The sequence below is a fragment of the Phalacrocorax carbo genome, chromosome 2, assembly GCF_963921805.1.
Source record: "Phalacrocorax carbo chromosome 2, bPhaCar2.1, whole genome shotgun sequence".
Taxonomy (NCBI): domain Eukaryota; kingdom Metazoa; phylum Chordata; class Aves; order Suliformes; family Phalacrocoracidae; genus Phalacrocorax; species Phalacrocorax carbo.
The window spans coordinates 67532694-67559070 of record NC_087514.1 but is presented as its reverse complement, the minus strand read 5'-3'; the positions used below and the strand labels follow the sequence as shown (position 1 = coordinate 67559070).

Here is a 26377-nt window from a genome sequence, read left to right as displayed (position 1 = left end):
GCCTCCCCATTCTCTCCTACCACCACTTTCTGGATTCTTAGTTCTCTAAACTTCTCCAGGCTGGAAAGCCAGCAAAAAGGGATGATCATATAGTGACTAGAAAGGAACAGAGACAAAATTATGCCCTGGAATAACTGCAACTCAGTTCATTGTTACATCAAAGGGAGCAGAAAAACAATGGAGGAAGACAGAAGACATCTGCATTTCATTAAGAGCCAGACACACATACACCATTACAATACAGATCAATAATTATTTCTTACTATCTTTAGCTAAAAAACCAATGACTAGTATATGCCAAAATTGTCTATTCTCGGTATACTGTCCCAGAAAAAAAAAATTACTGCTAGAATATACGATTGACAAATTTAACATGTTCTGAGCCAGTGTTTACAGATAAATGAGCCTTTGCAGTGGCCTACGAGAAATACTTCACAGAGATTCAAGAGACAACAATTAAGGACCATTATATTGCACCTGTGACAGCTCAAGAACAAACTGGATTCGCCGAATCCTAAAATAAGCAGCTCTTCCAGGGACTGATCACGTTACTCTGCACATTAACAGCTTCTCTCACTTAGAAGTTTGCCACACCACATCTAGGTTAGGTCTGCATTTCTATGAGTAGGGTCTTCAATAGCCGAGGCCCGCGTTTTAGCGTACAGTCTGAAAAGCCATCAAGAAACGCACTCACTTCACAATAAAATATTTTTTTTTCAGATTCCGGTTTGCCATCTTCTGGCTTAACTTCTTCGGTCACCGCGCTCATCCTGCAAAACTGGTTCACTGCACACAATGGGAAAAAATAAATAGACCCAACTCTCGCTTATACGGCACTTTTCAGCAAACAATCGGGGGCAGGAGGGAAACGTTAGTCGGAAGAATTAAGTCGATTGTTTTGTTTCAATGCATTTCGAGATGAAACCCCGCCTTTTACCGCTCGGACACCTTTACAGCCTTAAGCCTTCCGGTACAGGCACCCTCCCCACCCGTCCTTATGGAGAGGTTTCACCGAGAAGCCGCCCCCCAGGGAGCGCCGCTCCCCGGCCGCCCGCACCCGCACCCCCGCTGCTCCCGCCAGCCGCTGCAGACGCGGCGGTACCTCAGCGGCGCTCTCACCCGTCGCCCCCCGGCGCCTGCTTCAGCGGCAGCGCCCAGGCCCGCCGCCCTCCCCGCCGCCGCCGCCGCCGCCGCGTCCCCCGGCGGACCGGTAACGACAGCAGCCCCGCACGGCGCGCGCGCCGAGCGGCAGCCGGCACCTCCAGCCTGCCCAACCCCTCCCCGCTCGTCACTTCCGCTGCCTCACAGCAACGAGGAGACACCCCAGTGGGACGAAACCAGCGACAGCCCCCAGCGCCACGCGCAGGTAATAGGCAAGCAGCCAATAGGCAAGAAGCCTCCCGTCTCGACCAATGGGGAGCCAGCACCGCCTGGCGCGGCTGGGAGCCTGAGCCCGCCCCTCCCTTCGGGGCGGCAGCCCCGCCCTCCCCGGCGGCCTGCTGGCGACCCCTGGCGGGCCGGAGGAGGCGGCGCGCAAGCGAAAGGACGGTTCGGCCCGAGGTTTGCAACCGCCGGCCCTGGGAGAAGGGGCAGGGAACACGCTCGGCAACGGTTTTAATTTAAATGCAAATATTTATTTTAAAATGTCTTAATTTTACAATTCTGACGGGTAATAAATGTAAAATATAATTTAAGAAATACACTTGAAACTTCTTTCTAAAAAGCAGACTGAGGAAACAGTACAAAAAAATAACAGAAAAGTGCACCGGTTTTAACAAAGTTCCAAAATACCGAATCCACGTTTTACTGCCTGGATTTAATTAGCCCACTAGTGATACATCTTGACATCTATTATACTTGTATATGAAGCAGCACAGTCAATACTGGTCAGGTTACAGGTAACAAAGGTATTTCCGTTAACTGGTTTTGCTTTCGCCGGAGCTGTGGGTTGACCTCCCCGGGGAGGCCATCGGGGCTGGAGCTGTGCCTGCCCGCTGCTGGCCTGCCTCGATACTTCAGCTTGCCAAAGGAGCCAGCACGCGTGCCCCCATCACCTGCCTAAATGCACGCGTTACATCCACAAACTGGTACGTTTTCAAATAATGCTCGGGTGGTTGCGGTTTCCTCTCCAGAAACATGCCCTGAATCTTGGGAATCGTGCAATACCAGTTAGGCCAAAACTGTTGGTAGATCTCCACGCACCTTGTTGTCTAATCTTGTCTTCCATTGCGTTTCTTCAGGAGGTGCAGGATTGGCATTTTGAATACAGGATTATTAGCGGAGTTTGATGGCAGATTATGCTCCTTTTCAAGATGCATTTTATTACTTGTCTTTTTCATGGGCATTTCTGTAACAGTCAGAGGGCTTTGCATGGAGTCACATTAAAACACCTGATAGTTCTTTGTGGTTCTAATCTCAAAACCTAAAACAGACTAACTGGAAACACTGCACTGTACATATTGTGTAATGCTTCCATACTCTTCTTTAAAAAAAAAAATATTGCATATTAAAAGTGCAATTGCACACTGAAAGAATAAACACATGTAGAAAAAAAAAGAAAGAAGCAAAATAGGAGAAAATCAGTTCCCTGATTTTTTGAAAGAGAGAACAGGTCTAAACACAAAAGGATTTGGCAGTATATATTCTTGCAGAACTAAACTGCTGGTGGTAGCTCAGAGTTTCTTGGCAGTACAGTATCCTGAAGAGAGGACGATATTTCACCAGCGAAGTGACTTTTTGTCTCTTTTAGGAGTACAGCTGTAATTAGTGAGTACCTCTGTCTTATTAAGGAGGGGAGGGGGAAATGGGGGATTGCACTTCAGCCTAACATTGTTTGGCAAAACTTTTGAAGTATGCCTGAAGTGGAAACAAAGCTACAGACGCAGAAAACAGAAAGGGTGGAGGCCTCAATGTACCATCCTGTAAAATCAAAAAGGTAGAAAAGCTAGAGGAAGAAAAAGGAAAATTTTTTTTGATGGACACAACTGCCTTTAAGGAAGAAAGTGTTCTTTGGTTTTGTAAAGAAGCTCTGTAGAGGGGGAAGGGTGTGAGGAAGGACCTTTTCAGAAGAGGGAAGTTTATTGACCATGTAGCGGAAGAATCTTTTTGGCTATGATAAGAGTAGAAAGAAAACCAAATACTTTTACTAAGAATTGAGAAAACTTTTGCCTTTTTGAAGTTCTTTCTTAGAAGGACAAAATTTAAAAGAAACCACACAAGAATTGATGCTTGCCTCTCTTTATCTCACATTTTTGATGAACAAAAGGAGGATACATATGGTCCCAAAGTTTAAAAAAAAAAAAAGATAAAAAGAGGTTCATAAGGGAGAGTAGTTGTATAAGGAAGGAAGAGACCAAGGAGTGACCTAAGAAGAGGCAGAGCAGCGGTGTAATTCCTATGACACCCTCCTGTGCTAAATGGGGAGCTCTAGACCAGAACTTCACCTGATTTTTTTAACATAGGCTTTTAATTAAATACAGTTACTGAGACTCACTAAGCCTCTCATGTTCTTTCCATTACCATCTGCCACATTTTTGTATTAGTCATCAGAATACCATAATTCTACCGATGCAAATGTGAAACTGGAAGTTTTGGCTGTTGTACAGCTGTTTTGGCTGTTGTACAGCTGTCCCTGGAGCCCTGTTGCATCAAGAAAATCCTGAGAAACATCAGACTGCATCAGACTGCTCCAGCTGCACAATTAACCTACAATGACCAGCAGCACGAGAGTTGATGCAGACACTGAATTTACCAGAGTTTCGAAGACAAACCCCAAGAAAGGAGCAGGAGCACTTCATGCCTCCTAGAATGATGTTTTCAGTCTGACTGAGAAATGCAACTTAGCACTGAATTACCTCAATCTTTGTTTTCAAGAAATTATTTTCAGCCTGAAAATTTATAACTTCAATTCTAAAGAAAAAAAGAAGGACATTATTTCAGAGCAGGGCATTATTAGCAGTGGGTGGAGAATTAATGCTGTAGTCACAGAATAATTACACCTTGACAGCAATATATCAATCAAAGTGATCTTTTTTCTCCCCAAAATTTGTCTTAACAATTTTTTTTTACTTTCCCTCCAAAATTCCACCCAAAGAAAGTCTTTGCCTAAGCACAGGCAAGTGCTTGGATCTCCATACATTGTTTTTTTTAGAAGTACTTTGTGGTTTTAGTATATTTTTCAGCCTGTCAGTGATGATTTTATTCAGAAGCATTTCTGATAGATTGATAGGGAAATGTATTTATAATGACAAGAACATATGCCATGTGTATTCAAACACAACAAAGATATATTTGTCAGGGTGGTAGTGTCTATGAACATAAGCTACTGGCAGCCCTCTTATATGAGCCTCCTTCAGCTAGATAAGAACCTTGTGACTACAACCTGAGCATGGCCACCTGCAGAATCTCTTTGCTCATTATGTATGTTATAGGAGTCTGCTTCAGTTCCAACACATGATTTCACATGGGACTTTGCAGGATTTAAAAGAGACGAAGAAACTCCAGGGAAAGAAACCCCTTTTCTAGCGAGACATTTTCTGTGATCTGGTTTAGGTTTAGGGGTTTTGTCTCAATATAATCAGAAAAGTCTTTACATTTGAATGTTTACACTAAGACAGTAGAGAGAAAGGAAGAGAGCAAAAAGAAAATAGAAGAAAAATAGAAGAATGTTTCTATACCTCTGTCATTCTGAGGGTGGGTTTTTCAGTTACATGACACTCTGATAAAAGAAAATGAGTACGTTAACTTTTTTCCCAATCCCTAAGCCAATGTATGTCTTCACAGGTAGGGGAAATGGTGCCTTTTAACTATTTCAGTTAAAACATCACACATCATTACAACAAATTAATGGCTTTTCCGAAATAACTGCAGTGGGTGAGGCTGTCCTACTTAAGTTCCAATATGGCTTCAACACAAAGAGTTAAGAAAGGCTTCTAGGCAGCAGAAGCTGATCTTATTCCACAGAATTCCTTGCCTCAGGCCTGTTGCCTTCTACTTAAGCATTTTAAGCACTAGGAATTTCCCAAAGAATTGAACGTGCCCTGTCGATCTCAATACCATATCAAAGCATCAGCACCTAAAGTCTTACTGAACAGGCCAAAGCACAAATGTCAGACCTCTCTATGCCATCCAGGGGAAACTTAGTTCTAAGGATTTTAAGAATACATCACTGTATTCTAATGAAGGGTGATTAAATCACAGAGATTTAATCATACCTCTTGCATACCTATTATAGATATTATACTCACTACCCTATTACAGTCAAGGAGTAGGAAGTCAGTCTTTCCTACAGAGAATTCCTACAGTGAATGTCATTTCACTAGTTGAATCTCCAAACTAAGGACCACCTGAAACCAGTTTACCCCTTGCACACTGCTCACTTCAGATTTTCAAAACAAAGTTCTCCTTTGGTATCTAGAGAGTCTAAAGTGAATATAAATTATTTCTAGTGTTACCTACAGTGGAGGTCTGCCCCAGTTTCAGCCACTGGTGTAACTGCATCCCAGCAAACCTTAGAAGGAACAGGAAAATCCACTCTTTTTGCTGTACAAGTTTACCCCTAGCTCAAATCAGGTTGGTTTTCAGTAAAAATAGTGGCTTGCAATGGTGTACTTCAGTTGGAGTAGCATTTGTATGGCGCTCAAAAGCTGTCCGCTGGTGGCTAAAATCAGGCCACATTCTCCGTAAAGACAAGACCTTAACCAGAATCTTTACCATTTATAACAGTCTTTGCTGTCTGTGGACCAAGTAACATCTCAGAGGGAGACACATTCTCAAAGCTTTAGAACCGCTCACCTCTCATACCAAAAATTACCCAAGCACCCCAAACACCAGAAATCATTAATTCATTGTGTCTCAGACTCTGGAGAGTTCATGGCTGAAGAAGTTTGAATGCTATCATGAGTCACATATTAGAGGCATGCAGCAGAAAAAGAAAGGCATTTCTTTCAGCTTGAACGCTCCAAGTTCGTATCAGACAAGTGTTTGACTAGGCATTTCTTCTACCAGAATAATTTTTTTATTGTTGCAATAAATGCATTTGGAGGCTCCTAAAACAGACTCAGGGTTGCGCTTGGGGAGTACAAATACCAATTTGTCAAGGATAAAAGCTAAACACCAGTGATTGAAAACATCTTAAACCCTACTTCTCAGTGCTAGTTTTTAAAATAATACCAAAGAAACAACAACCACTAAAAAATGTTAACACTTAAAACAACTGTTCTGTCTTTCCTGCTATTTACTGATCAGTGTCAGGGGATCATTAATGTCTGTATACAAAGAACTTCTATAAGATTAAATCAATGGCAATTTAACAGGGTACAATGCAATGTCAGATTTCAGTCCAGACTCAACCCAGGGCATGTGTCACGGGGAGAGGAGGAAGGAATATCTGTGCCTTAAAAGCAGATACCAAGAGATTCTTTCTATTGTTTGTTTTCTTGTTTTTTTCCGAATGCTGCAATATACCAAGTACTTAGAAGGAACTGGTCTTTGTTTACTATCAACAGCAGTTAGCAATTGTCCAAAAAGGGGATAAGCTGCTGATCTTTTTATAAGCACAGTTCTTAGGAAGTTGCTGCATGTGTGTGATAACCTAGACTAGAAAGAATTCCACTGATATCATATTTTTTTCACGTGAGACCTGGAATAACAACTCAGCCACAAATTAAGTGGGCCAAATTCAAAAGCAATGTGCAGGGTAAGTGTGTTTTTCTTGGGTTCAGACTTTATGTAATGATAAGGAAGCAAACCTGACTGCATTTACACAGGGGGTCATCTTCCTACAAGGCTGTTGGATCTCTTAGATTAGATTCTCTTACATCAGATTAGACTCTCTTACATGCAGAAGCTTCATCTACCTCTTTAATGTCAATTAAGATACATAAAATGTGTCTGGGTTTGTTGGGAACAGGAGAAAAATCATCCCAACTGAAATAAACCAGGAAAGCCTTAAATAGAGTTATGTCAACAAAATAGCCTTTGTTCTGTAAGGGAGAGACCTGTACAGAACTTCTGTTGTTAGTATAAGTTGCTTCTGGCTGGTATAGTTCTCCCACTGCAGTTATGGCAGGAAATATTTCTAACCACAGACAAAGCATTCAGTGGCACAGTCCCCTACAGAGTTGCACCTGGTGTGACCACCTACATCCCTGCAAAATAGCACCAGCATGTCCAGATGAGGATAATAGTGTTTTACAGTCATGTTGCATCAATGTAAATGATGAGAGAAGGTTCAAGGTAGTGTGAAATCAGGCCCAGGTACTCTCATTCAGAGGGGTATGACAGTGAGTCCAAGAGTAGAATTAAATGAGCAGCTTTTCAGCAGTCATGCTGGTGTGTCCTCCACTTGCCCGCAGCCATCTATTCCCACACTCCCCCATCTCCACACTATCTCATTTCTGCCACACAGCTGCACAAAGAGCTGGAATAGAGAATATTACAGGTTTCATAGCACAACCCTACCAGCAGCTGCATGGCCACAGCAGAGTGTCTGGCACCGGGATGTAAGCAGTGCCACTGCTGCACGCCAAGCAATGGCCTATGAGAGCTACTCTGAGAGAGTCTAAAAAGAACTGCTACTCTTATCTTTGCAGATAGTGAATCAATAAGGCAGAGTCATGCAGTGCCACTGGTATCTGACAGTCTCACTCTACCTGAGTAACCAGTTTGCTTGCCCAGAAGTGTTTTTGTGATTGGCATTAAATTTATGTGGCATGAATAGTGGTGTACCAGAGAGGGATGTAAATTCCACCATCACATTCTCATGTCTGAAAGGGGTCTGATGTTGCATTGCACCCATTGGTAAGAGCGTTACTCCAAGGATATCAAGACTGTCTCAAATAAGAGGCAGCACATAGCCAACAGGGACCTGATTTACCTCAGACACAAAGAGGTAATGGCTTGGGTATGGTCAGCTGGACTATGGCAGATTTAACTTGATCTACAGTAAGACATTATTGCACTTCTTTACTGTCCACTCTTGCCTTTCTGCTGGGAATACTGCCTTCTGCGGGACAGACGTCAAAAGGTACATGGGTTATCTCAACCATTTCAGTGTAAAGTGCAGCATTTCAGATCAAACCATTGTTCATAAGCACTTAAGTGATGTGCAGAGAATGTATAACTTTCAGTCGGCCAACTCTAACATACAGGCAGTAATTTCTACCAGAGAAGGCAGACAGTCTTGGAGAAGAGCAACGTCCCAGGTGCAGAACCATTCCCCTACCTGAAAACTACATTTATGACATGTATTTATAGCATTTGGGAGAAGTTTATGCAACTCTTCTGGCATGACAAGCCATGCCCTCAGTGACTGGTAGATCTAGAAATGAAGACATTATAATTATTTATAACATTTTGAAAAAGAAAACATTCATTATAGGGGTTCTTTCAAAAAGCACATATACATCTAAGCTTTTTTAAAAATGGTGTGTTTTTTATATAGGTGAAGTTGATATAAAGTTGGAATAGTGCAATTTTAAAATAAAAGTTAGTGCAGGAGTCAAACTACAACAACAAGAAACAAAAGCTGTAGATTTTAATTTTTTTTGTGGAAGTACATTACTGCCTGGGTTCAAAGGAAAGCATATGGATCTGTTTTCAAAAGCACCAAAGTGCACCAAAGTGCTTTTGAAAGGTATATGTCCTCCACTTAGCTCTCAGTGAGATTAAGATTTTCTTTTGGGAATGAAACTAGGATGCTTTTGAAAATAACATATCTAATCTTAGTGTGGGATTTGGTTTTGATGTCATGTGATGATGTCTAACAAGCTGCTATCAGTCAAAGAGATACTATCAAATAAAAAAGTGCATTTCCTTTGTTAACATTACAAGTAACAACAACAAAAATAATTGGAGAAATATTTTCTTCTCATGTTCATTTAACAGCACTTTGTAACTCATCTATAGAAGTGGATAACTTCCCATTGTTCAGTTTTTCAAAAAGCAACATGAAAGGCTGATGGCTTTAAAATGGAAAAATATGGGTACTAAACCTTAGTATTATAAAGGAAACTTGGGAAGACCTTCAGTTTGAGGTGAAATAATTTCTAATGCATTTTATGAAAGTCATTTGTTTTAATTAATGCTACCCTTTTGAATTAAGAAGTTGTGTTGGGAAGCCCTTGCCTGTTGCCATCAATTTAATGTTGAGATAAAGGAATAGCTGATGCTTCTTATTAGAGTTGCAAAAAAAAAAATAATGCAAAAACTCCTAAGGTAAACTGGCCACACTGAAGACCATAAACATTTTCTCTTTGCACAGAGGCATCACATCAGCTTGACAAAAACAAACAGAACAAAGGCAGGGAAACAGAAATAGATAGACCTTGGCAATGAATTGTAGGCAAGAGAGGAAAGATGATAAAGACAAATTAGCAGGTATACCTGTGCAGTAAGTACTGATTATTTTTCTGTGCCTGAGGTTTGTTTTCCTTCTTTCTTTCTTTCTTTCTTTCTTTCTTTCTTTCTTTCTTTCTTTCTTTCTTTCTTTCTTTCTTTCTTTCTTTCTTTCTTTCTTTCTTTCTTTCTTTCTTTCTTTCTTTCTTTCTTTCTTTCTTTCTTTCTTTCTTTCTTTCTTTCTTTCTTTCTTTCTTTCTTTCTTTCTTTCTTTCTTTCTTTCTTTCTTTCTTTCTTTCTTTCTTTCTCTTGATCACTAAGAGAAGGGTGGTAGGAGGCGTAGAGGGTATATGGGGTGTGCGTATGTGTGTGTGTGTGTGTCTGGTTTTTCATACACACAGATGCGCGCTCACACACACACACACTCAAAATCTTTCCACTGGCTTTTAAATTTAGTAACTCATTTAACCCAGCTGGAAGAGAATCTACAACTTCTTGCTTTTAGCATTATAAATATTCCAAATGTTATAAAATCTATTGTAAAAATGTACATTCAGTGGTTTTATGAGGCACAGGACCTGCTAATGTGTTTTCAGGGAAGCTCATGTGTACTCTGTTCTGTCCACTGTTGGACAATGGTGGAGAATCCAGGGGCTCACGCTTGATTGCTTGGACCAAGCAGGCATTTTTAAACTCGCACGGCATTTTAAACACCTCGTTATTCTGCTCTTTCTGCTCCCCTGAGCTGGGGCTGTAGAAGTGGCTATAGCATGCCGTGTGCGGCAGGTCGGGCGTGCTTTCCAAACACCCAGAGGAGTTCTGAGGGCAAAATGGGGCCACCTCCTTGCTACGTGAACTCTTGCAAGGTCTGTTCAGGTTTAGGTTGTTGGGATGATTTGCTACTATGCATTGCCAATTATGAGGCGTGTAAAGGCAGTGCCTTGGCTTCTGACAAGGTGAGGCTGGCTCATAGAGGTCCGGTTCTGTTTTGAGGTGCACTCTACTGGGGTAGCTAAACACCTGCTTTCTCACTGAGCCATTCTCATCCATCCAGCCTCGGTTTTGTGACATCAGGTAGTTATCGGCAATGTTTTCAGAATCAGAATCATATTCCATTTTGATAGGCATCTCCAAGGGAAAGGCTGCGTCATAAAGAGACTCTGAGGATATTAATGATCTCTGCAGTTTCAGATGGTCCGGCACATAGTTCTCTGCACAACGCTGTTGTACGCCCAAGTAAGACTGGCAGCTTTCTGCACTCCCCCAGTGGGAAGGGCAAGTTGATGCTAAATTCAAGAAACTTTGGTCTCTGTTGTAGAATGATGCAGCTCTCCTGTTTGAACATGTGTTCATTCGCTGGGTCATAGAAGAAGAGCTTGAGTTTCTTAAAGTCCAGCTACTGTTTGTGGTGCAGTTGTTTTGAACACCTAAAACTGATGTGCTAGAACTGAGAGGTTCCTCTTGCATAAAACACTCACCATTTGTATGAGGCTCAAACTTCACTTTTACATTATCTTGTTCATTTTTTACTGCTGTCCAGTTAAGATGCTTCCACTGGCCCAGAGTTTCGATGGCACTGTTATAGGAAAGTCCCTCCAGGTTTCCTTTCAAACTGGCAAAACTGCTTGGCATCTTCAGTTGTTCATCTTCTTCCCTTTCAATAACAGTAGAAAAAAATCAGTCAATCAGGTTTCTAAATGGATGTTTTCTGGGATACAAATGGAGTGGCTCGACATACATTTCAAGCAATACTTCGTCCTTAATATGTGACTCTCACACCTTTGTCCATATAACCTTCGCGTTTGTTCAAGAGAAAAAAAGTGTGCGTGCATCTGGGTGTCAATGTGTAAGCACAGCTACCTTTCTGTGGCACTGTTTCATTTAAATTCTGACATACATTTACCATCTCAGGCACACAGTTCACAAAGACCTTAAATATTGTAGTACAGCATGATAACTACCCTACACTTTTGTTCTTCTCTTAAGATATATCTAAATAACATTTGTGTGCAGAAAAATCTAGGTATAAAATGCTAAGAGTATCTTAAATGAGATGTATTTTGTTAACAAGGAATTATTCAGACACATAAGAACATTCTGATCAAAAAGATTTGAGGGACAACCATGGGGGTCTTATATTTTGAGAATGCAGAGTTAGCTGAGAGGAAATAAAATGCTGAATTAAGTGTCCAAAATAGTCACAGATGTTTATATTGGGCATAGGTTTGTTTTACATGTCTAACTGAATTCATGTTGTCTCTTCCTAAGACGGCCACTGAATTAATTTTCCATGCCCTCCAGCAGAAGTACTCAACATTATCGAAGAGCTCTGGCAGAGAAATTTGCCTGACCATTTCCATGCCCAGTGCAGAAGTTTTCAGAACTTGGGGTCCAAATCTTCAAGTACAGGATTTGTCTGGAATTCACTAACGTGCTGATTCCCGACCAGGCAGGATCATTGCTACAAGTTGGCCCCCTCCCTCTTTGAACAAGAAATGGACATCTCAATAAAAAACCAAGCATGAAAACCTGGGGAGCTAGTAAGGGTTTCAGAATGCTTTCTTCTTAGCTCACTGTTAGCAATTTTTTCCTTGGATATGGACCTAATGTGCAAGTATAGGATTTTCCAGTAGATGGAGTCCATGTAGTTACAAAGAGAGAATCTCCCACTGTAATAAATGTACACCAATAAAGGAGAATATTTTCTCTCTTTATTTTTTTCCATTAGATATTAAATATTTTCAGTCCTCTGCTAAATATTGTTATTGTTATTATTGATAGTTCTGAGATGCAAGTGGTATCATAGAAATTTGCTGCAGAACTAGCTTCTCAGGAAATGGTCTAATTGGGAAACAATGGACTTAACAAAATGTAATAGTCAAAAAAGCTTAGACCCCCAAATGAAGAATTTTACAGTGAAATAGTATCTAGTGAAAATTCTCCAAAAGAATGTACGTTTCCAGGAAGACAGCATACATTTTAACAAAAAGAGTAGCAGTAAGGATCAAAGCTATTGCAGACTATCAGGAGGACAGAACTGAACATAATCTCCAAGGCTAACTCTTTTAACACTTCAGTCTGCAGGAACTATCAGGCACAAAGGAAGGATTTTAACCACTCAGAGGGGAAAACATAACTAAATAAGAATGAATAAGTGTGCTTAATTACACAGAAAACAATTTGCAAGTAGAGACATAAATACAAGAAACAGCCCCTTTTAATCTGTTTTTTAATAGCATGGCAAGACGATGTTTGTCCCAGCGAGTAACGTTAAAGAGTTCCACCACCCTCAAGCAGGAGTTCCTTTGCTATTCACATGAATCCTGAGAAATACACTGCCTGCAAGTGATATCTATTCTGGAAGTTCAAAGACTTTTTCATTTATTTCTTCCACCTGCGAGGCATCCTAAAGAAAAAAAAAACAGTGGTAACAGCCACATTTTTTTCCACTGGGCCAGATGGTGGCTGCGTACACCTCCTGGCCCCCGCTCATTCAGTCCACCCTCTTACCTCTTCCCTCAGACCAGCTTGAAGAGGTACCTCAACAAGGCCCATGGGAGCTGGAACTGACAATCCCATGGGGAAGGAAGAAAAGCCTATTTGGGAGGAAAGGGCAAAACCCAGCAGGGAGGTCCTCTTTGAATGCAAATCTGTGAGATTAGCTTCCACTCTAAGGCAGGGCCTACAGCCAGCTAGACGTACCTGTCTATAAACGTACAATGAATATGAGCATCCCTGTTTAGATTATGTTGAACATCCACAACTAAAAACATGAGCTAAACTGTCATCCATAAAGAAAAAAAAAAAAAGCTTAATATAATCAAATGTTAAAAAGTAGAAAAACCAGGACACTGAATCAGCGAAGAGTTTCAGCTGCAAAGTAAAACAAAACCCCAAAATACATTTTTGTGCAGGAAAATCAAAACATATTAATAATCAAGCATTTTGGTTTTGAAGTATCTATTTAGTAGGTATGTACACTCAGCTTCAGAAGAAAACAGAACTGAAGAAAATTAATAAATATTGTTTAGGATTATAACAGCCATTTCATATGTTCCAAGACACAAATGGATTTCCATTTCATAAGTAAAAGAAATCCTTCTCATTCAGCTCTTCTCTTAGGTCACTACAGTCCTTTTAAGGATCTCATACATAAAGAATACATTCATTTTTCTGAAATACAGATGTTTTAATATTGGAAAATATACTTACTTTAACATTTGCTGTTGAGCAAGGACATATTCTGAACAACCATTTCGATACAGAAGTTGAGTGTTAGCTTGAACCCAGACCCAGTGATCTTCATTTGTTTGTACTTTGACTAGAGAAATCCCATTTTCTCCATTATTCTTTGCTATACAATTTGAAAGAAAATCTATTTTAATACAAGCAGTATTTAGTATTTTTTCTTACCTAAACTATGAGTGAGTGTTCACAGGCTTGTTTGCTGCCCTGGAATCATCAGCATAGGAAAGTACAAGCTAAAAAATGTCACAAAACTAGGAAAATTACATTTGAAAAATAAAATTTTAAAAACGTAATGAGGCACTTACAACTTTAACCAATGATTTTTCAGTATTATTAGTTCATTATAATTTTTCCCTCTCAGTAATAGTACTATTCCAACAAGAAAATGTTCATGAAAAATGGGGCTATGACAAAGGAATGGTTTTACAGAAATTAAAGGTTTCCAGCAGGTATGACAGAAGGTTGAGTACATCTCTACTCAAGAAGAAGTTGCCCATTGAGGTAGACTCACCATCAAAATTTTATCCATTGTATATTCTGAAATACAGCATAGATTCTCATAATAATGCCACAGCCAAACACTGGAAAATTATGAGTCAAAGCTGCAAGCAAATCATGAGTTTTAAAGACAATACATTCCCATTTTCCTCTGTTTTCTGGTTTTTGGGGTAAACTAGCATTTGTAACATATCATCCAGTTTTCCTCAAAGAGGGATGGATATTGTCATTAATTATTAAGATTTTCACATATTCTTATTAAATTCAGTGCTGCCATTTTCAGGAAAGCATACATTGAGTATTCTTATTTACTCTGATTGTTTATATATCTGTAAACTTGGCACCAGATTACTTATGCCCAGTCTGAAACAGCAGACTATCTTTTGAAAGCAGACAATACTTCTTGCATTTTTTTTTAAATAAGGGGTTTTAGAGAGAAGAAAAAAGGGACCAAAACCTGAAAAACCTAACAGGAGAAAAGAAAAGATAAGGTTCTTTCTCCAGAAACTGTATATAATCCAGAAGTATGTAGCAGACACACCTTTGATTTGGTTTTCAGCAATCTGTAACACATTAGTGAAAGCAGCACCTTCATGATGACTGTTTCTTCCATATAATTCTGCTGCTTCACACAGCCCTGAATTACCTTTGGAACTGGAGCTGTAGAGGACAGAAAATGTAGAAAATTCCCTGTCAGTGAATGACCACACAGTAGAATCACGGACTGTGAAAGACATGATCTTCAAGCTGTTGACCATTAGCAAAGACTTATGCTTTAAGTATATAGTAACCGACACTAAATAATTATCTATGTTTCCTGCATTATTTGGTTGCCCAAACTGGTGTGTGACTGGAATTCTGTAATCAATTACGAGGAATAGTTATGTTTATGAATATTCTGCTCACAACTTACTGGATCTGGAATAACAAATTTCAGCTTGAATTGAGACAAATGCTGTGTATATTCTGTTCTGCCTGTTCAAGGTACATTCAAGGTATGTACATCACGCTGACCAGCAATGCACTTAAGGGTTAACATGACTTCAGTTTGCAATAATCATCATATGATTTGAGTGGATTTCTTCCAATCTTTAGCTCAAAATGCATATTAGGGCTTGGAAAGGGTGCAAAGTCTGTAACACTGCTTTACAAATTTTTCCCCTTTATTAAGACCATCAGAAAAAAAAAGACAATTTAAATTTGCCCACCATTCCTGGCTAGCATGCTTCAGGCCTGAACCAAAGGAAACACTGAAATTAAATACCCGCTTCATTCTTGTCAAATCCTTGGCCACTGCCCGGTCAGTTAGTAAATCTTAAGTAAAGCACCTCTCTTCTAGGAGCTAAGTTCTGATAATCAATTAATTTCACCTGGACAACTGAAAAACTAACAAGTAGAAATGACTTTTCAAATCTGTTCCAAAAACGTGCGTAGTCTGTTATATCAGCCTTCCAGTAATTTAATTCTTGTCAAAAGGATGTATGTGCTAGAACCACATTACACGTCTGGATAGTAAATCTACACATACAGAGGTATAGCCTTATTAAAAGCCAAATTATGATACTGTCAGTCACGCTGATGAGCATTTTGCTTCACAGCAATGGACCTCACTGCTGTAAGGTTATATTTAACCAAATAAGGGAAAACATAATCCTAGCCCCAAACACCAACTAAAATTCAATCATTGAAGAGTAACAAAAATAAGCATTAGGAAGGGAATGAGTCTGGACACAATCTGTCCTGATCTTCTGTGATTGCTACCAAGTGATCAGTCCCAGGTCATTTAGTGCAATTGTAGACTTATGTGTTTGTAAGCCTTCTGTTGTAAGATAAATACATACACCAAATACATATCATTTGACTCTATGTGAACACTCCCACAAACACACATTCAGCTTTCTGAAGTTTTGATTTTCCTTTGATTGTTGACAAAATGCTCAAGTCCAAATAATTGTGCTATCAGAAGATAATGAAATTTGAAAACTCTCAGTAAAAATACTTTTTCTTTTCCAGTTTTACAACTGGTAGAATGACTTATTGCATTGGTAGCTTCTGAACGTTAGGAAGATATCCTAACTTTCCCATTTCTATATAAAATTAAATATATAGTAATATAATATTTAATGTGTATTAGAAAGAAATTATGTTATTATAGTATAGTATATTATAGTTATGCATTGTATCATTAAATCCAAATAAATTATTGACTTTTCTAAGAAAAAGTTTTAAAATGGAGAGTTATTTAGCCTGATTTGTGCTTTTTACATGGTTAACAAACATCAAGCCCATAGTATACTTTACTAACTGCTAAAAGATTAATTTGAAAATACTTCGTATTAACTGCTGCTGCCTCATCAGGTTTGTGTTTTGCTTTCACAAGCAGGTTTTTCATCTTCATCTCTGTCACAGAAGGGAGCAGAAGTGGTACCACTATGCAGAATAAGGACAGCTGAGGTGGCAATACTGTTCCTGATGAGGACTTCTTCCTTTGTCCGAAAAGAAACTTCAGTTTGCCTTGGAACTGCATTGTCTGTTATACAAAACAAAACAAAACAAAACAAAACAAAAACCACCACAAACAAACAAATAAACACCAACAACATTATCTTAAGCATTTATTGTATTAACATTTAAAATGCTAATACAGCCTAGGGAGTGTGTTTTTTAACACCAAAACCAGTTTTGAAACAGGGAGAAAACCTACGAATTTCATTATCTTCATACATTTTAAACCATGCCATTTTGGAGGCATGGAGAGTGGAGGTACTATCAACAGTAAAATGAGACATTTGAGGCTGGGCTTTTGGTCTTTTCTCTCCTGTATACTTAAAGTAGGAGTTCTGCATTGTGTTCTGTTCGCCAAGATGGGCAGCATATGGTGGTGCAGAGAGCTATTTCCTCTGTGCCTCACTCTGAAGCTGGAACTGTTATTTTTCCATGTTCTGTTGTCTCCAGTGAGATGGTTCCTGAGTTTCTTTCCTCTTGCCCTGCACTTTCTCTGGGAAGTATATGGACTGGCACAACCCAAGGGCTGTGCAGGCAGATGCAAAGGGAAAAGATATGCCCAAGGTAGCAAGATACAAAGCACATAGCTTGGAGGCAACCATCCACCCCTACCTCAAATCTCCATATAAACAGAAGGCAGAGATCAAGTTGCTGCCTGTCAGTATAAAAGTTACCTACCACAAAATGACCAGAGAAAAATCAGTCCGTTTGAGTTGGGCATTTTCCAGAGCTACAAGATTAAAGCAGGGATGCAGAAATCACTAACTGGTACCGCTGTTCAGACCCATAGTCTGCCAGCAAATGAGCACCTGAGACAGAAGTTGCATTTCCTTGTCTTGTGCTGATCCTCTCATTTTCTTTGCATGTGCCATACTTTGTCATGGGAAGAAACAGGATTGGTCTTTACTGAGCAAATGGAAAAGTGATTTCTAGAAATGAGCCATTCCTAGTAAGGATATTTGAGGAGTGTGTGGGAGACTTTCTAATTCTGGATTTTATTGTTTAAGGACCCTTTACAAAAGGGAGAAGTGGATCATTGTTATTTTTGTTCCTAAATGTTAATCACTGAAACTCAGGCTTGCCACCCTTGTGCTAGGCCCACTACAAATTGAGGACAGATATTGTCCAAAAGAGCTTAAAATATAAAAGCTCATAGATTCTTTCCATTTCAAATACAGCAACCTCCTTCCATCACTCTTTGTACATATTAATAAATTAATTTAGGTGTTTGTTGTTAGTGCAAAGCAAATGAAAAGTGTATCCTGTCCAAGGCTCTCCACAATATTTATGTTCAATATGTATGTTGAAATAGTTTTCATATGAAGTAATTAAAAAATCTAGTATGTCATGACTACAGTTCTCTAAGGTGAAATTATACTTACAAGGAAGCCAGAAGTACTGTCCAACAAGCAGCGAACCCGACAGATGAAACAACGAGTTAAGAAGGAAGAATAATCTGTTGTCATGCTGTCATTCTCTTGTGCTTTAAACAGTTTACTGAGAATATATTCTTCTCCTAGGAACAACAGTGGAGGAAATATATATCAGATCACACTAAGAAAGAACAAAAATCTTCTGTAGCCAATTGAAGAAGCTGTTATGGAAATTGCTAAAAATTACTTTATGGAAGGGTGAGTATTAAATTGCCTCATGTGTAGATACATCTGCACATGCTCTACCAAAAGAAAAAACCAAAAGCTCTACAATGGGATTCAGGTGAGTTTCTTCAGAAACTTTGACTTTTTTATTTCCTGAGTTTTTATGATTTTTAATGATGCAAAGCAGGGTAGCAGATGTTGCTGGTTTTGTGATCAGTGATCACAGAAAATACATTAGAAAAAGGAACAAAATAAGGAAAAATGCTAATGCAAGAAAACAAACAAATTAACAGTGGCTGATTAGCTAATGTTCATCTGTTGCCTCCTTGATTTTTAATAAAGCGTTTTACAGCTTTGGACTGCAAGTGCGTAGCTTTTGAAGTACTTCTTTCCCAAAAGACACAAGTATTTGAACAGAAGTATGAACTTAGGAACTGAAATTCTCCACTGTATATATTAAGACAAAAATTCCAAATATTTGTAACTTTTTATAGTTTGAAATATTAATGCACATTGTTTAATTTGTTTTCTGCATACTTCCTACAAAATCTTAAGTTCCTCAGATATCTGTAAGATCTTGCAAAACATAGAAACTGCTAGAAATTCTACCAAAGTTTTGTGACTGTGTTCCTGAGGACTTCATAAAGGCTGCTGAAGGATTTCTTGCAAGTTTCTCCCCACCCATCTGGGGACTGTGCTTCCTCAATTTCTTTCCTCAATTACTTCCTCACCTTCTGGTTAAATGCATACATCTTGCTGGGATCCATAATTCTTTATAAAGTTAACAATTTCAACCCCATTGTATTTGCTGTAGTCATGATTTCAGCTTAATGCCTCATGAAGGAGAAACCTCAAGCACATGTATCCACCTGCCATACTCAGGAAACACAGCCTCAGAGGAAAAAGTGTGTTGCTAAGCCTACTTCTTCTTCTGAAGACTCCTGTCTACCTAATTTTGCAAGGGAAAACAAATGGCAGAAAGTGATGTTGCCGCTGTGGTACTGTACAGAAATGTTTTCCATGGGGCGTTTTTGCATTAGTGAGAGGAATACTGACGTCCTGATCAGTGTGAACAAAAGTCTGGTAGGACGAACACTGATGCGGATCATCCTGCATGGATAAGAATATCTGAAGGTACATTAGTCAGAGAAAAATAAAGGAAACATCACCTTTATAGCTTCAATGGCACACACTACCTTATGAATGTCAAGGATCTGGAAGAAACGTCATCTATGGGACAATAACATTATAAACAGCCACTATGCAGCTTTCCAGTGAAGAATCTGACTTGATATGCAACAGACAAGGATGTAGGTGGAGTGCAATTCTGCCTCTGTACAGTGGTGCCTATGTTTCCAGTCTACATATACGATCCCACCTGTTTCTGTCTGTAGTTGCTGTCCAGACAACATCTGGGGAGGATTCATGGCCCAGTGCAGTTGTCTACAGAAATCCTGGCGATCATCCACGTGAATGTAATCATATATGTTTTGGTGCATTACATCAGTCTGAAACAATTACAACAAGGAACGCTTAATTTGTGAGCATTAGTAGTAGGGCAGACACTTATCTTTAGGTTGATATTTTCCTTCAAATAATGGCTGGTGTAGGATACCTTCAGAGCAAAGATTGATTGAGGAAAGTTATTTCAGAGGACCCTGTTTTTCAACATCTGTTTTCTGACTTCATATCCTAAGATGATTGTTTTTATTCTTAACTCTTTTGTGCATATGCAAATGTGAGTCATAAAAAAGTCCAACTGGCAGTCAGTGACCAGTGCGTCCCCCAGGGACTGATGCTGGGACCAACCCTGTTTAATTTATTGATTAGTGAATGATGGGAGAGAGTGCACTCTCAGCAGGTTTGCAGAGGGTACCAAGTGGGGAGAGGAGGGTGGCTGCTCACACCTTGATGGGCTGTAAAAATTGCGCTGACAGGAACCTCGGGAAGTTCAGCAAAGGCAGAGTTCTCTCTAATTTTGGGTACCCCAGGAAAAGAGAGGTATTAGCATACCAGTGAGCCCAGGAGAGTGCTACCAAGACACTTAAGAGGGCTGGAGCATGTGACATATCTGGAGAGGAAAGAACGGGGTTTGTTCAGCTGTAAGGGAAAACTTCAGGAAGAACTTAACCGCTGTCTACATCAAGCGAATGAGTGGGTGTAGCGAAGACAAAGCCCGACTCTTCTGAGAAGAACCAAGTGGGAGGACAAGAAGCAACAAACACAAGTTGCAACATGGGAAACAGGGACTTGATATAAGCAAAAATAAAATTTATAGTCAGGGTGGTTAAACACTGGAACAGGTCATAGGGGTCATAGAAACTCAAACCTTGGCTAGATGACTCCCAGATCAACCTGTTGACTTTACATTATATGTATTATTCACAGACAACCGGTCTAGAATAGCAACATCTTATACTGAAATTGAAGGGAAACTTTTAGCTAAATCTTATTTTTGTAATAGATCATGTTTCTGTTAACAAAAGCTTTACAAAGGGAACAATAATACAAGGAATTCATCTTCACCTGTCAGATCACAAAAACTAAAAAAGAAAATTAGTCTGAAATGGCATAGCAAAATAATTTAATTTCAGTAATAGCCTATGTCTAATCAGCAGTAGAAGGATAAGGCAAAACAACGTACGGTACTGCATTTTAGAAAGCCAGTTAGCAAGAGTGACTACAAGAAAGCCATTACAATTACAGCGACTAAGGATTCTAAATATTTGTTAATATATTTACCTGATGAAACCCTAGATAGTCCACAATTGTCGATGATGCATAAAATATCATTCCATCTGCACTCACCACCAACGCAAAACCATTCAGTGACTAAAGAAGGGAAAATAAAATAATTAAAAAGATGATCAGAAAGTAAAGAGTAAAATTCATATAAAATATAATAATTTTAAGAATATTCTAGATATGAAAAAATCACTCTACAAAAAAGTTGGACATCAAATTTTTGCAGAAAGGCAGTTTTTTCCTAACATGAAGAAATTAATAACAATCTGGAACATGCTTTTTCCTTTTTTTGAAAAAGTTAGGATAGCTAATTACAGTGTAACTACCATATTACATTACTAGTTTATTATGTACTTTAAATTTTATTTTGTCATTAGTTCACATATTTAAAAGTTCAATAGCAAATGTCAACTATTCATTTTTCCTTTTAATTTAAAACATCACATTCCATAATAATTGCTTTGAATTTATACGCATTGATACATATAGATTATGTCATAATCTCCAACAAGAACATTAAATACCTGTGCTGTTGTAGCTATGCCTTTAAAACTGGATGTGTATTTTAAAGTATAGCTATTTTCTTAAGCTTCTATAAAAATGCAAACATAGCATAATTGCATAAATGCGTAAATATAAAAAGCAGGCAATAAATACTTCACCGATATAGACCAGTGCTTAGTCTAGAAAAAAAGCTAAGTTAATTCTCATAGACACAGTGATGCAAAAAGAGCAACCAGAGAAATAAAAAAATAAAAGTAAGGATTAAATTAAATACATGATGTAAAGATTAAGATCCATCATGCTGCATGCACACTGACTAATTTTGCCTCTCTTCCCTTGATAAAGATTCAGTAACATATCTTCACTCCAGCAGTTCCAAGGTAGTTTGGATGATCCTTTCATGTGATGATTTTGAGGTCTTTTGAGATTACAGTTCAAATAGCTGCTGATGAAATACTGCTATATTATTATTATCCTTGCTTCACCTTTCTCACAAGTTACTGTTGTAGTGATGTGCCTATTAATCCTGAGTTAATCCTGAAGCACAATGAGGGCAAATTTTCAATTGCTCAGTAACCAGATACACTGACATATTTTTGTGAGCTTGGTTCTCTTTTTGGTTCCTAAATAAGGACCAGATTTCCAAGACTGCTTGAAGCCTGTTCCCACTGTGACAATGGTGGGCAGAATTTCAAGAGTTCAGTGCACAATAGGCTGACCTCCTCAGAAGATTTGGCCCCAATCACAATGTGAAGCACCTTTGGAAATGTGGGCCAGTGGGACCATATATGGCCAGGGGCTCTGTGCCTCAAAGAACCTGTGAAATGATGACTGGAGAGATGTAGTGGAGACACTGCAATGGCTCACCTACGTTTGGAAAGTGCTGTAGCAGTAACTGATTCAATCAAGTCAATGCTAACCATGAGTCATCACTAAGAATAGTCAAGGGCAAATCGTGTTCAGCTCCAGGTCAGTTCCATAGATACAGATCCTTTCCAGAATAAGCATTATGTCTGCTTAGTTGGGTTTGTGTTGAACAGTAGTTATCCCTGTCAACTCTTCAAGCACAAAGACTTGCTGGACTGGTGCTATTTTCTGCTCTAAATAATGCCCAAATGCGTCGCAGCACCTCACCAACCAGAAGACAATGTGTCAAGATTTCTACATCTTCACATCTGTGCCTTTCTCTGCGCTGAGAGGAGCCTCCATAGATGGTATCTGTCATATCCATTTTCAATGTCAAGTGGAGACAAGAAAGCATTTTTGGCATCTTGTCTCTTTGGACTCATCTTCACAGCAATGAAACCATCAGTGATGCGATGTTAGGAATTTTATTACATTTTGAACATCTGGCAGGCCTTTTAATTTGGACAAACTAAAAATTTCCACAAAGATAACCATAGGACATTTAAGGAAGCTCCTTCATGTCTGTGGCTGTTACCATGCATGGTCCAAAAGACCGCTAGTCCTGCCCGTGCAGCTAGGGCAGGTAGAAATTAAGAACATTAAAGAAATGTTCTTTATCTGTGAAAGTTAATGCACCAAGCCCTATCTGGGAAGGCGTAAAAAAAATGACAACAAGACCTGAATATGAACAAAGAATCTCACAGAGTATCATGCTGAACATCCTTAAAATGTGCTTTCCATTGCCCTGCAGGCAAGCTGGAGTTTTCAGCCCCTGTAGGAAATAGCCGGGGAGCACCTGCCTTTGTCAAGGCTTGCTTTTAAAAATCAGGAAATAAATACCCCTATTCAGCAATGAATCTTCTTCATCCAACATATTGGTACATACTCTTTAGGCCTAGACACATACCCTGAGATCAGTCTTTAAAAAATGTAAAACTTGCTCCCTCACAGTGGAAGGTGGGGCAGGTTTCTCTTTACACGTTTTTCTTTCATAGAGCCAGAGTCAGGCTGGACAAGGGGTAGCAGTTTGTAAAAACGAGAAGGAGAAATGGGACCATGTGTATTTATAAGGGTTCAGATCAGTGGACTGGCAACAACATCTGTGAGGTCAGAGGAGGTATTAAGGAAGAGTGAAAGGGAGAAAGAGGAAAGAAGTAGTGGAGGAAAAGTTCAAGGAGCCACGTGTTTAGATGAAGCCAGAAACAAGTATGGATTTGAGGAAGGTATGTAAATTAAGAGAATTACAAACTTCCCCTGCTTTATTTTTGTTTTGTTCTCAAAATACTGATGTCCTTTTCTGAGTTAAGATCTCTTAACTAAGCATCGCCTGGTTTTTCATGACCCCAAACACAGACATCAGATGCTCTGCCCTGCAGGCAGGAAAACCAAAACCCACTTTGGTGCAACAACAACTTTTGTGGAGCCACATGAATCTATTGAGGATTAACACAAATTCCATGTGTCTAAACCTCACTGTAGCTGGGAAACCTGCTGCTTCAACCACACTAAAAAGAGACGAGCTGGGCATGGAGTAAAACTTCAGTGAGTCTTACCCATGACTGCAAATTTTTCTCCTTCCTCAGTACTATCCTAAAGTGCAGTTCAGTGTGAAACGTGACTTCTGTAGCACAGAGGACTCTGAATAGAGTCAGAGTTGGGCTGAGATTTATACTTTTCCTACCTACTTACCACAGCTGGGGAAAAGGAGGAGTGTGTGTTAGCACAGATCTGGTACCCCAGAAGTAGGTAGTAGTGATTGCAAGTTAGTAGGAAAAGACCTCTTCTGAACTCTCAGATAAATCTCTCAGGTATCATATACAACTCCATACTCAAGCCCTTTACAGTAACACTGCCTAGAGACTTTTCATTATTCTGGCCAGAATCCTGGGGATTTGTTAGACTGAGTGGAAGAGAGAGAGCTTCAGTCCATGACAATGAACAAAAACTATTCCCAGCTTTTTTGTTCTAAGTTACAGGGTCTCACATTAAACAGGACAACAAAGTATATGGCTCCACTTATGATTTTAAACATTCTGAGTTACTGAAATAAAAGTCTCGGCGACAGCTTTCTCTCATTCCCAGTGAATGGGAGGTTATTGATAACCTGGGAGGAGGAAAAAGAAAAGAGGGCACAGACCAGCCTTAAACCCGTGAAGATCACACTCCCTAATGTAAGCACGTCTGCCCAAAACACAGGGGGGCCAGCACAGAGAAGTAAAGTCAGCTCTCCTCATTTCTCTTTATTCCTTTCAGTAGAAATAATGGAAAGTTTAGGATAGGGCTCTTGGATTTAGAGGACAAAATAACCAACCTCTATGGCTTGACGTCAATGTTATTTGCTTTGTGTACAACTGGTGTGGTTTAATCAATAAAGTCCACTTGCATCCTATCACAATTTTTAGCAATTTGCATATACTTACACAAGCACACAGGGACACAGTCACACATAGAAACACACACATGAAGACATTAGTGTGGACATTAAAACTTTTGCAACAAAAACTAACTAACTTTGAATTCGCAGAAAATACAGGGTTGTAAACTGTCATTTGGTAAATCGTATGGATTCAATGACAGATGGAATTTCTAATCCAGGATAATAGCTGAAACATGTGAGACAGACTTAAGTATGTATTGTGAACATTTGTTTGTTTGTATTTGGCTTTTTAAAAACACTTACATGAGTTTTCTACATTGTACTTCAAAAATGAAATAACTTTTTTTTTTCCCAAATGGAAAAAAAAAAAAAAAAGAGCTTGGCACCAGACAGGGGCCTGTGTTCTTTTGAAAAAACATGTACATCCAATTATGTACTCACGAAAAGCTGCACCTGCTACTGAAACAAAAAACAATTAATCTGTCAGTTCAAAGAAAATACGACATTATTCTGGTGCCTGCAGTAGCTGTGAGATGAAAGTTATCAGTTCCTTCCATTAAGAAGGTTTCGAAACATTATTAGTCAAGAGGTTCTCTTTGGGAATGAAGGCAAATATTTTTAGGAAGATAGGACTTCCTTTGGCAAGATCCTTTATATATCCTGATATTTTTTCTGGTCCCATAGCAGAAAATCAGCCAGCAAGTACTTCAAAGATATTTTGGTCAAGGTCATGGCATAGTAAAAATAAGGAGGGGAGGGGAAAAAAAAAAAAAAAAAGAGAGAGAGAACAAGTTCCAAGCCACATTTCTCTTATTACTCTTCCTTGAAATAAAGGAAAATTCACTAGCATTAGGTCTCCAGAGACCACGTTACTATGGTTACTAAAGTACAACAGTCAAGGCCTGCAGCCATGCCTTGCTTTGAACAGATTTTCAAGTCACGCAACTTGGGTACTAAATTTCCAGGGTCAGTTGGCTCGCAGTTTATCTGGAACGGTTTGATTTAATAGTGGATCACTGGGTTTTTTGCATCCTATGTGGGATGGGGCCATTTTCTGATGATCTAAATAAGTAGCTATTTAAAAACTCTGGAAATGATATATTCATTCTTGTCTTATGAATATTAGGAGGAAAATGCAGACAGTTAATGTGTCTTCTGTCTTTAACTGTATTGTTTAGTGAATCAGTATTTCTTTCCACTGGTGTTTTTAGGACTCATAATTGCCCTTCTCAAAAATCCCTCTGGAATCCCTGAGGTTCTCTTTATAAACCAAAAAAAAAAAAAAGAAACTCTTACAGAACCCTGAAATAAAACCCCGCATAAAAGACTATTCAGAAATACCGTATCTGGTGACATCAAAATATGGCCTTTGCTCAACAAGTACAGTATCTTTTAGCCCTCTGGACTCTTATGCATTTCTCTGGTATCTACAAAGCAACTTCAAAAGGAATATTTCTGTGAGTAAGCACTATTTCATGCAAAGGAGGAGTGGCAGAATTGTTTTTAGCACTCAGTTTTGATCAAAGGCTTGCGTGTACTGCTTAGTTTTCAGGCAAAAGAAACAAAACAGAAGATGAATTTCCATCATTTGAGCCAGAAGAGGAAGTAAGTCCTACAGGCAGAAGCCTATAGCCGTGGGTTTATATGGGAAGCCTTTTGA

General features: G+C 39.2%; 2 protein-coding genes across 3 annotated transcripts in view; both read right to left on the bottom strand.

Moving 5' to 3' along the window:
- The window catches only part of LOC135311959 (uncharacterized), a 37524-nt gene extending 36228 nt beyond the window's left edge, over positions 1-1296 (bottom strand). For both annotated transcript variants that reach the window (XM_064443181.1, XM_064443182.1), the window contains exons 1-2: positions 1103-1296; positions 695-786 (exon numbers count right to left, since the gene is read on the bottom strand). In XM_064443181.1, the coding sequence (XP_064299251.1) occupies positions 695-769 (75 nt within the window). In that variant the 5' untranslated portion in view covers positions 770-786; positions 1103-1296. The remainder of the gene's footprint in view (positions 1-694; positions 787-1102) is intronic.
- Positions 1297-5834: 4538 nt separating this feature from the next.
- The window catches only part of AHRR (aryl hydrocarbon receptor repressor), a 71503-nt gene continuing 50960 nt past the window's right edge, over positions 5835-26377 (bottom strand). Inside the window, exons 4-10 of the mRNA XM_064443180.1 lie at positions 20928-21017; positions 19564-19693; positions 17970-18103; positions 16413-16612; positions 14624-14742; positions 13549-13690; positions 5835-10990 (exon numbers count right to left, since the gene is read on the bottom strand). Coding sequence (XP_064299250.1) covers positions 9871-10990; positions 13549-13690; positions 14624-14742; positions 16413-16612; positions 17970-18103; positions 19564-19693; positions 20928-21017 — 1935 coding nt within the window. The 3' untranslated portion in view covers positions 5835-9870. The remainder of the gene's footprint in view (positions 10991-13548; positions 13691-14623; positions 14743-16412; positions 16613-17969; positions 18104-19563; positions 19694-20927; positions 21018-26377) is intronic.